The 10557-nt window shown below is 50.6% G+C and overlaps 1 protein-coding gene across 1 annotated transcript; it reads right to left on the bottom strand.

Moving 5' to 3' along the window:
• Positions 1 to 5812: 5812 nt before the first annotated feature.
• Positions 5813 to 10324, bottom strand: LOC138809813 (jerky protein homolog-like). Its single transcript, XM_069996802.1, has 2 exons — positions 10165 to 10324; positions 5813 to 9054 (listed from the first exon to the last, which is right to left on the bottom strand). The coding sequence occupies exon 2, from the start codon at positions 9028 to 9030 to the stop codon at positions 7456 to 7458; it is 1575 nt and encodes a 524-aa protein (XP_069852903.1). The 5' UTR covers positions 9031 to 9054; positions 10165 to 10324; the 3' UTR covers positions 5813 to 7455.
• Between the last annotated feature and the right edge of the window lie 233 nt (positions 10325 to 10557).

The following is a 10557-nucleotide window of genomic DNA, read 5'->3' as shown; positions in this document are numbered from 1 at the left end:
CCCCTCTCCCCTCTCTACGCTCCCCCTCCCCTTCCTCCCCTCCCCTCTCCCCTCTCTCTTCTACTCTCTCCCCTCTCTCCCCTCTCCTTTCCCTCCCATCCACCCCCTCCTCTCTCCTGGCCACCATGATGAAGCAAACTTCCCTCCTCCACCACTCTTCCATACCTTCCAAAAATCAGCAATATTTTAGAGAGTTTATTTCATTAAAAGCTTCATTAAACAACCCATTTTCCATTCCACCGATGTAAAACCTTTTCTTAAAGACAAGAAATTTGCCCTATCATAAAACAAGTATTTTAGTATGCAGGTATGTTTCACTTTGCTTTTGGTGTGAAGTAGCTCTATGAAGGGGTCTGGTTACCATCTTTACATACAGGCACATACGGTTCTCTCCACTATATTCACCTTCCCTCTGTATCTATTACATATTGTCTATTTGTTACATTTTGTGCAGATAATGTGCTTCTGTGATGTTTACCCCACCCACCGCCCTCCTTTCTCCAAATAGCTCCCCCTTTACAATCATTTCATATCATGGGTAGATCCTACGATCCTGCATATGAACAAAACCACGTGACTCCTTTCTGAGCTTGGCTCGTTTCTAGTTCCACCCACTTTTCCGGAAAGCACGCCACGCCTTCTTTACGGCTGAATAATACTACAGAGCATATGTGTGCCCCATGTTCCTTCACCACAGCTGCTGGTCTAGGTGTTGCTTTGGAAGCTCTGTAAGGGCCGCTGGGCTGGCCCCTGGAGTCAGGGCTCTGACCCCAGGCCTCGCTGGCCTGTACGCTCTGAGACTGCTCCTTGGGTACAGTTTGCAGCCTGGTACAGTGTTGTTGTTATTGTTACTTTGTTTGGGTTTGATGTAGGCTTTTTGTTCTCACCAAAACGACAAGAACAGAGAAGGAAGCATATCAGATGTCTGGGAGCCGAGTTAGTCCTCAGGCTCAAGCTACAGAAGGGAGACTCAAAAGGTGTCAAGACAGACAAAACCTGGGTATTTTCCACTTTCACATGACGTTTCTTTTTTCATACACAAGAGTACTCTGGTGATTTTGTAAACTTATTACAAGAAAGTATAGTGGTTCATTTTCCCTAGACCTTTTTCATAGTAGTATCAGATTTATTTCGCAGCAAATCTCACTCGGGGCAGACTCCGTCACACAGGTTTTGTAACTTACCACTAGTTACTAGCTGTTTTATCCCCTTTAAACTTTTGACTTCAGATGGAAGTCTTTTTCTTAAGTATTCTTTCTAGTTGGGAAACAGCTAGGGAGAGATATTATATAGTCAGTGACTTCCGCGGGTCCCACCATTCTCACGGTTAACTTTTCGCTCCTGTGCCGGTACTGGGACTCGGATCAGGGCCTCAGTGCTCTCTCTCCACTTTTTCTCTCTGGGCAGCACACCTCCTCTTGAGCCGCAGCTCCACTTCCAGTTCTTAGGTAGTTTATTATAGATAAGCATTTTTAACAGACTTCTTTGCCGGGACTGACTGCAAATGGAAATCCTCACATCTCGGCTTTCTGTGGAGCTGGAGCTGCAGGTGTGAGCCACCAGAGCCAGCTCTGACACTAACTTTCTACTTCTTTCAGGGGTGAGGGACCCTTTCTCTGCCAAAGGCCGTTGAATATTTGTAACATATACAGTGAGGCAGAGAGGCCACAGGAATCCACGAGCTGCGGGTCCCACCATGCACCCCAAGCTACGAACCTGCCGGTCCCACCATACACCCCAAACTACAAACCTGCCAGTCCCACCATACACCCCAAGCTACGAACCTGCCGCTCCTACCATGCACCCCAAGCTACGAACCTGCCGCTCCTACCATGCACCCCAAGCTACGAACCTGCGGTCCCACCATACACCCAAGGCTTTATCAGGCTTCACAAAGCCCTGAGCCAAGGCTTCCCACCCATGAAGCCAGCTCCCTAAGAGGAATTGTTTTGTAATTCCTCCTTACCTGGCAGCTGCATCTCGGGTCCTGCTCCTGCAAGGCCTCCTCTAGGAAGCAGTGGTCTACCGCGGTGGAGATGGCGGCTCTCCTCCTGGCCACGGGCCTGGTCACGACGTGGCCGCAGAGGGTCATGTCATTACCACCTCATCTGAGGGCGGCCCCTGCCCACCCACAGCGGTCCTCCACCTGGCTGTGGTGCTAGAAACCCAAAGTGCTTTTCAAGCACAGGTCCCCAGGAACACTTGAGCCCAATTAAGTCGGATTTTCCGTAGCAGAATTAGTAGTAGCTTGTGCATGTGTCACTTTTGTTTGTTCTTTAAAAGTACTTGTTCTAGTGTGTTTTTCTTTACCTCCACTAGACCTGAACCCTCTTTCGGAGAGGTGGAACTCTTCCGCTCTTTTTAATGTTCCTAGCTACACAGTTTGGGTTTGTAGCTTCTAATTACACATTAGAACCACAGGTGAGCGACAAATCCTGAAATGGAAGGAAGTAAAACTTACGTGAAAGAACCAAGCCAGCACTAAAGATGTCAAAGATGTATAGACCAGAAAAGGCATCCACGTTCCTGAACATGCATGTTTGGGGCCTCTGCAGACAGGCAGGAGGAGCTGTCTGAAAGTGCCGTCAGCAGAGGCGTGGCTTGGGAGGCCCAGGCCCCCACTTTTTGGTGTAATACACAGAGCAAGGAGATGAGAAGGGAATCTGCAGTTACAAACAAATCCTGTAGCCAATCAACGTAAACCAGGTGCAGGTGCAGTAACTGCTGGGTTCTTGCTGAGCCAAGTAAGCCAAGGTAAAGGCTGCTTACTAATAAAACTCTCCCATTAGAACGCTTTGATCTTTGATTAGAAATTGAATAGGCTCAGGAGTGTAGATTGTTTTCTGTGTGCCTGCTCTCCTGTGTTCTCACAGTAATCTAATCAGAGCTACATGAAACCAACGTGGTTGTTACACATAAAATTTTTTGAAAGCAGTCAATATTCTGAAACACCACAAGATGGAGATGATACTCCATTTACAGGGTGCTAGGCGTTTGGGTTTGGTTTGTACTCTTTGTTTAAAATGCTCCCAAAGTCTTTTGGACTTTTGTGGTTAAAATAAAGAAAGAAAGAAAGATTTCCAAGTGGATGGACCTAGAACAAATCGCATTAAGTGAGGTAAACCAAGCTCATGTTTTCTCTCGTTTGTGGAAGCTAGATCTAAAGTGCACCGGGACATGATAAATTATACGGGACTGTAGGTATTCACACACAGCGAGGCCGAAGGAGGACACTGCTGGGGGAAGAGCACAGGCCTCTGATCATACAGAATGCTGCTTACCGAATGAAGACAAAAAATGAAGATCTCCAGACCATCAGCGTTTCTAAATGACATTTAAAAGCAAAACCTCCAATAAAACAAAATTGTTACAAGGCTAGCCATTATAAAGCGGGGTGAGGACTGTGAGTAATCTTTGCTTGTGTGCTGGCCGTTTGCATTTATCTTCTGTATGGAGCTCTGTAGTTTCCTCTAAGAAGCAGCTTCTAGATAAGGAGTCATTCACCCCTGATCCCACCCCTGCTAGACTTGAGAATCACTTAAAGTCACTGTCGGAGCAGGCCTGACATCATATGACTGCTAAGAATAACACTTATGGTGTTAAGCATCTAAAGTTGGGTGTTTGTTTCAGCTAAAACAAGAAAGAAATCAGTACCTGGTGCCAGTGGCTCACAGCTACCAGCCTAACTACCTTGCGTTAAGATCAGGACTGGGACCAGTTCCTGCAAAACAACCTGAAACCTCACCTCAGCCAAGAAAGCACGCACAGTGGCGTGCGCTGGCCATTCCAGCCCCACTGGAGGCTGCGAGCAGGAGATCACAGTTCCAGGCCAAGCTGGGCAATGCAAGTTCATGAGACTTCTTCTCAATAGAAAATCTGGGCATAGTGGCGCATGTTTGTCATTGCAATCTAGGCCAACCTGGGCCTATCTCAAAAGGAACCAGAGGAAACAGGGCTGGAGGCACTGAAGCCCTGGATTCCACCCTCTGTGCCACGGAAGCAGAAAAAGGAAATAGGGGTGCTGTAGAAGTGGGGTGCTAACGTAAGAAGACATCTAAGAGGTAGCGTTTGCGGTCAGGAAATGGGCACTGAGGCAGTAACCACCAGACACTGTGTAAATCGTACTCTCAGTAATGTAAGAGTATAGACCAGAGTCCTTAACCTTGCAGTTGGAAAGGACTGGTTCTCACCAAGGGATAATTTTGGCCCCCCTGGACATTTCTCAGAAACTGAAGACATGGTTGATTTGGTCCAAACTGGAGTGGGAAGAAGTGTTCGTATTGGCTATATTGGCTCTCTTAAGCCAATGGAAAATTCACAATGGATGGGAAACAAAGCAACAGTTGTAACTGTCATTTCTCCTCCATACTTAAATCCTGTTTCAGCTGAAATGGTTTGCTGTTCAGATTAAGTGGCAAAAACCAGACCACAAAGCCTAAAATGCAGAGGTTCACAGAAGTCAGTCATGGAATGAATACACAAAAATGCATCTAGATTTCCTTACATCGTTTCTATCATCTTGTTTTGTCTGCACTTTGTGAGCTTACAGTGGAACTACATTTTCATGTTTTAAGCACACTTGTGTGCTTTTCTACCCTGATCTTGAGATGCTTACCGACAGTTCTGCTTCACTGGGTTTAAGCATGACAAAGACTCCTACTTCCCTCACAAATCCTCTGGCTCCCACCAGGATAAAATTACTCAGAAAAAGTAAGCTAACTTATCCCACTAGCTCCTGTAAATAAATCTGCTCTCACAGAGTTCCTGGCTACTGGAAGCGTAGGAAACTGTGTTGAGCAGGCAGCTTCTGGCAAGTACTGTGTCATGGCATACCAACTAGAGAAGGAAAAACAAAAACACCCCGTGACATTCCAGAGAACACAACCTGCAGTACTGGGGACTGAACCCAAGGCTTCACACACTCTAGCAGGTGCGCTACCACTGGGCCACTCCTCCAGCACAGCTAATCTTTGAAGGGAGAAACAGATGAACAGCACCTTGAGTGAGGAACCGCCCGCGCGGGGAGCAGGAACACGATTTGACTTAGATGGTAGATTTAGTGCCCACACAACTTTTGCCATCATCCGTCAAGTGGTACCAACCAACGATCAAGCACATTTCACCTGGTACTAACATTGCACGGGTGAGAAAAGGCAAAAGCAGAAATTACGGGGCCCACAGGAGACCCAGCAGCCCGGGACGAGGGTGCTGACCAGCACACTACCAAGCACGCCTCACCCTGGCTACCTTTACTTCTCCCTCCTCACCCAACCGCCTTCTTCTGTTGGAATTTAACCTCTGCCTTCTCAGCACCTTGGTGCCCTGGGAGCTTCTTCCCTTTTTTCTGTTGGGTCTGAGAACTTCACGCTCAAGGCAGCGAGCAGCAGTGGCCCCAGGCCTCTACCAGAGCCAGACTGCCATGTTGGCCGCACAGTGCCAACTCCACACCTTCCACAGACCTGCTCTTGAACTGCCCACCATCCCACACAGAGTTCATCTGACTTGTAGTAAGAAAGGATGTTCACTACGCATTTGCTAAGTGGAATCAGAAAAGAGGCAGTAATGCTTAAAATCACAGCCTAATAGTAGCGTTAAGTCTGATATGGCTGCATTTCAGTAAATCCAGACATAAATTAAGGAAGCTGTGTAGCACATATTTCATTAGAAAAATTATTTTATTAATTATGTTATATACATTTTACTTAATACAGAATTTGTAACTATCTGATTCAATATATATATGTAATTTTTCATATTGAACATTGAGGCAATTTATACAATGAACAAAGTTTAAACACTTCTATTTTAAATAAGTCTGTCAAAATCTAGATATATATGTGTGTGAATATGCGAATGAATATATATGTTAGTTAAGAGAAACTATAGAAAGTTTAAAAACTTTAAAGCTTCAGAATTCTAAGAAAACCACTATAAAATGTTAAGTATTTCAATGAAAAATTAAATCTTTCAAAAATGACTAAGAACAAATCTGTATTTTTTTAATGCTGGACCCAAACATAACATGGAACTATTTAGGTTTTAAATTATAAATTATGTTAATTTTAACATTTGCAAAATATTTTCAGTGTCTTGAATAGCAAAAGTTTAAGAAAATTTATCAAAACTCTAGCTCAGATGAGAAGAACGATCCCTTTTAGAAGTGTCAGAGCAATAAACAATGCAATTTTCTTCTCTCTGGCACTTGGCAGTAGGGACAAAAACACAGGATTTATTTAAAATAATAACAATCTTATTTGTTTCTCCTTTTCATTTCAAGTAAAATGGCTATGTATGACAAAATGTTTCAAATTATAGATTAAGTATCCAAATATTCAGTAAATAAACAAAAACATAGTACCTTTCAAAGTCCCAAGATGTTCCCAAATATAAGAGGGAGTTGGTATCTTTACATGTAACATTACAGAACCTATGCTATCATTGGATAAATAATCCTATACTGTTATCCAATTTATCATAAAATGAGGCCAAATTAAAACAAACCTATACATTCAACTAATATAAATAAACTTAAAAGTTCGTGGAATAACTCTCCTACATATGAATAGAATACCTATTACATACCAGCTTTCCAATAGTCTCCATTCCTTTAATTAAATTTGATATACTTATTTCATTCCCAGAATTATCTCCACTCCTTGCCATCCACACAAAAGTAAGAAAATGGAAGTATGATTTCTAAAATTATTTAACAATTCATAGATTATAACTTCATTTTAATTATTATGGTCATTTAAAAATCTAACAATATATAGCTTTCCAATCTTGTCAGCCTATAGACACGATCATTTAAGACAATTAGCACAAGAAAAGATTGCTATAGCAGCTTTCACAATTCAAGCAAAAGACTTCAGGAAAGTGCTCAATCTGCTCACTGTTTTTTTGTGTTTTTTTTCGTTTGTTTGGGTTTTTGTTTTTGTTTTTGTTTTTTTTTTGGTGCTAATACACTGGGCTTGAACCCAGGTTTTTCTGCTCCTATCTCACTCTGCCAATTAAACCACACTCCCAGTCCAGTTTGTCTACAGGTTTAGAAATATAATCGCTTGGATTTTTCTGTCCTGGCTGGCTTCAAACTGCCGTCTTCCTAGATGGCAGCCCCCTGAGTAGCTATGATTCCAACAGCAGACAGCTGCCAGCACCCTGCTATCTCTAACTTCTGCTAGAGAGTCTGGGGAATGTTACTCTGACAGAAGGATGACTGCTGATTTACAAAAATGAACAGACACAGACATGTACTTTACACCTATACCAATTAGCTCCTGACCATGTATACAAATAAAGGGCCAAAACACATTATGAAACACATAATTCTCAAACTATTTCAGATACATTTCACAGGACTGTTGTGAAAACTCACAACACAAAGAAAAAAAAAGCACAGCGTTTAGTGATTATCACAAATACTATTTACGGAACAATGATGAAAGTGAAATGTCATTACTGACTTGAGTTTGTCATCTTCTGTTTATTTCTGATGGTGGCTCGGAGTTTACGTATGACCAGCCTATCGGGTAGAATCATATCGCCTTGTTGTTCTAGGTAATCTAATAGATTCTCGGTCCACTGGAGGGCAGCTGCATGATCTATATGTTTCTCTGGAACCAGTTCTGTGTCCTCCTCCTCATTTTCACTGGATTCATCTGTCTGGCCTTGGGCTCTCTTGATGATTTCAGTGTCGGTTAACACCTCGTATCCTGGCTCAGTACTGTCCACTTCAAGCCATCTTTCAATGTTCTCAGTGGTGGGGCTTTCCAGTCCTCTGGTATGCTGTAAAAGGGTGGCCACAGTAGCCACAGAAATATCTTCTTCATCAAAGACCAACCCTTCTTTCTCCTCTATGGTGGGGAGAATCTGCTTCCAAGCTCTGCTAATGGTAACCGGCTTCACCAAGTTCCACGCCATGGCTACTTCATAAAGTGCGTCCAGCAGAGTTAACCTCTTCCAGAATGATTTCAGGTCATTGCCTTCTTCCAGATTGTTCTGCAGAAGGCCTGCCCGATAGTTCCTCTTGGTCGCTGCTATGACCCCCTGGTCCAGGGGCTGAATCAGTGGAGCCACATTGGGTGGTAAATACTTGGCAAAGATCTGGCCATCCTCTGACCGCAGGACGTTTTCATTTGGGTGCGTTGGCGAATTACCCAGCAGCAGCACAGCCTTCTCCTGCAAGCCTTTGGATCTTAAGTGCTCTCGAACCTGTGGCACAAAGATCTTATCGAACCACTGTCGGAAAATGGAAAGGTCCATCCATGCACCTCTCCGGCTGAAATAAGAGACGGGCAGGTTCACGGTGTCCGTGGCCTTGAAAGAGCGAGGCTTCCTCGCTCCGCCCACCACACACAGCTTCAGCTTGTGCAGACCCGTCGCGTTGGCGCAACACATGACAGTGATTCTTTCCTCGGAGGACCTGTGCCCGGGGGCGGAGCCTTTCCCTCGGACGCCCGAAGTCCTGGCAGGGAGACACTTCCAGAACAGCCCGGTCTCGTCCGCGTTGTAGATCTGTTCGGGCTGCAGATTCTCCCGCTCGACAAAGTCTCGGAAGCTGTTGCAGAAGTCCTCCACGGCGGCCTGGTCGCCGTTCGGCCGCTCGTTCCGGATGTTGACCTCCCGGATGCTGTGCCGCTGCTTGAAGCGGGTGAGCCACCCGGCGGAGGGGTTGAAGTCGCCGTCCATGCCCAGGGCGTAGAAGAAGAACTCGGCCCTCTTGGCACAGATGGGCCCGGACACGGGGCGGCCGCGGGCCCGCTGCTGGTTGAACCACTCGAGCATGGCGCGGTCCAGCTCCTCGTACATGGACGGCTTCATGGACTTGCGCTTGGCCAGCAGGCTGGTGGAGTCCGAGCTGCTGGCGTAGCTGATGATCTTCTCCTTGTTCTTCCGGATGTCGCGCACCGTGGTCTCGCCGATGCCGTACGCCGCGGCCAGCCGCTTGGGCGGGGCCCCGTCCTCCAGCTTCCGGATGATGTCCAGCTTGTCCTTGATGGTCAGCACCACGCGCTTCCGCTTCCCCGACATGGCGCCCGGGCGAGGAGGCGCGGCCTGGAAGAGGGGCAGAGGGGGTGACGGGGTCCCCCAAACCCTGACCCCGCGGCCGGGTTCGAACCCAGCTCGGCGCGCGGCCCGGGCCTCGCTGACCCCCGAACCCCCCCCGGCCTCGCTGACCCCCGAACCCCCCCCGGCCCTCGCTGACCCCCGAACCCCCCCCGGCCTCGCTGACCCGTCCTCCCCCCCGGCCTCGCTGACCCCCGAACCCCCCCCGGCCTCGCTGACCCCCCCGGCCTCGCTGACCCCCGAACCCCCCCGGCCTCGCTGACCCCCCCGGCCTCGCTGACCCCCGAACCCCCCCCCGGCCTCGCTGACCCCCGAACCCCCCCCGGCCTCGCTGACCCCCGAACCCCCCCCGGCCTCGCTGACCCCCGAACCCCCCCCGGCCTCGCTGACCCGTCCTCCCCCCCGGCCTCGCTGACCCCCGAACCCCCCCCGGCCTCGCTGACCCCCGAACCCCCCCCGGCCTCGCTGACCCCCGAACCCCCCCCGGCCTCGCTGACCCCCGAACCCCCCCCGGCCTCGCTGACCCCCGAACCCCCCCCGCCTCGCTGACCCCCGAACCCCCCCCGGCCTCGCTGACCCCCGAACCCCCCCCGGCCTCGCTGACCCCCCCGGCCTCGCTGACCCGTCCTCCCCCGGCCTCGCTGACCCGTCCTCCCCCCGGCCTCGCTGACCCCCGAACCCCCCCCGGCCTCGCTGACCCGTCCTCCCCCCCCCCGGGCCTCGCTGACCCCCGAACCCCCCCCCGGCCTCGCTGACCCCCGAACCCCCCCCCGGCCTCGCTGACCCGTCCTCCCCCCCCGGCCCTCGCTGACCCCCGAACCCCCCCCCGGCCTCGCTGACCCGTCCTCCCCCCCGGCCCTCGCTGACCCGTCCTCCCCCCCGGCCCTCGCTGACCCGTCCTCCCCCCCGGCCCTCGCTGACCCGTCCTCCCCCCGGCCCTCGCTGACCCGTCCTCCCCCCGGCCCTCGCTGACCCGTCCTCCCCCCCGGCCCTCGCTGACCCGTCCTCCCCCCCGGCCCTCGCTGACCCGTCCTCCCTCCCTCCCCCCCGGCCCTCGCTGACCCGTCCTCGCTGACCCACGCTCCCGCCCGGGCCCACCTCGGAAGCAGCGACTCCACAGCGCTGACAGCCGCGCGCGCCGCCCCGCCCGGCGCCGCTCCCGGAAGCCGCCCCGGAGGCGGGACTTCCCCCTGCCCGCCGGAAGTGGGCGGGGCGTCCTCTGCGCGCCCAAAGCCGGGGCGGGGCGGCGGCGGGGGCGCTTTGAAGGTGAGCGCGCGAGGGCGGAGCGCGGCGCGGCCTGACAGACAGCCGAGGGCGGAGCGCGGCGCGGCCTGACAGACAGCCGAGGGCGGAGCGCGGCGCGGCCTGACAGACAGCCGAGGGCGGAGCGCGGCGCGGCCTGACAGACAGCCGAGGGCGGAGCGCGGCGCGGCCTGACAGACAGCCGAGGGCCGAGGGCGGCGCGGCCTGACAGACAGCCGAGGGCGGAGC

Source organism: Dipodomys merriami, unplaced genomic scaffold (assembly GCF_024711535.1).
Source record: "Dipodomys merriami isolate MVZ:Mamm:240054 unplaced genomic scaffold, mDipMer1.0.p SCAF_103, whole genome shotgun sequence".
Taxonomy (NCBI): Eukaryota; Metazoa; Chordata; class Mammalia; order Rodentia; family Heteromyidae; genus Dipodomys; species Dipodomys merriami.
Note: the sequence above shows the minus strand (reverse complement) of the source record. Positions and strands in the feature narration are given on the sequence as shown.

Coding starts and splice junctions, on each gene's coding strand:
- LOC138809813 (XM_069996802.1), bottom strand. CDS start 9,030: ATGTCGGGGAAGCGGAAGCGCGTGGTGCTGACCATCAAGGACAAGCTG.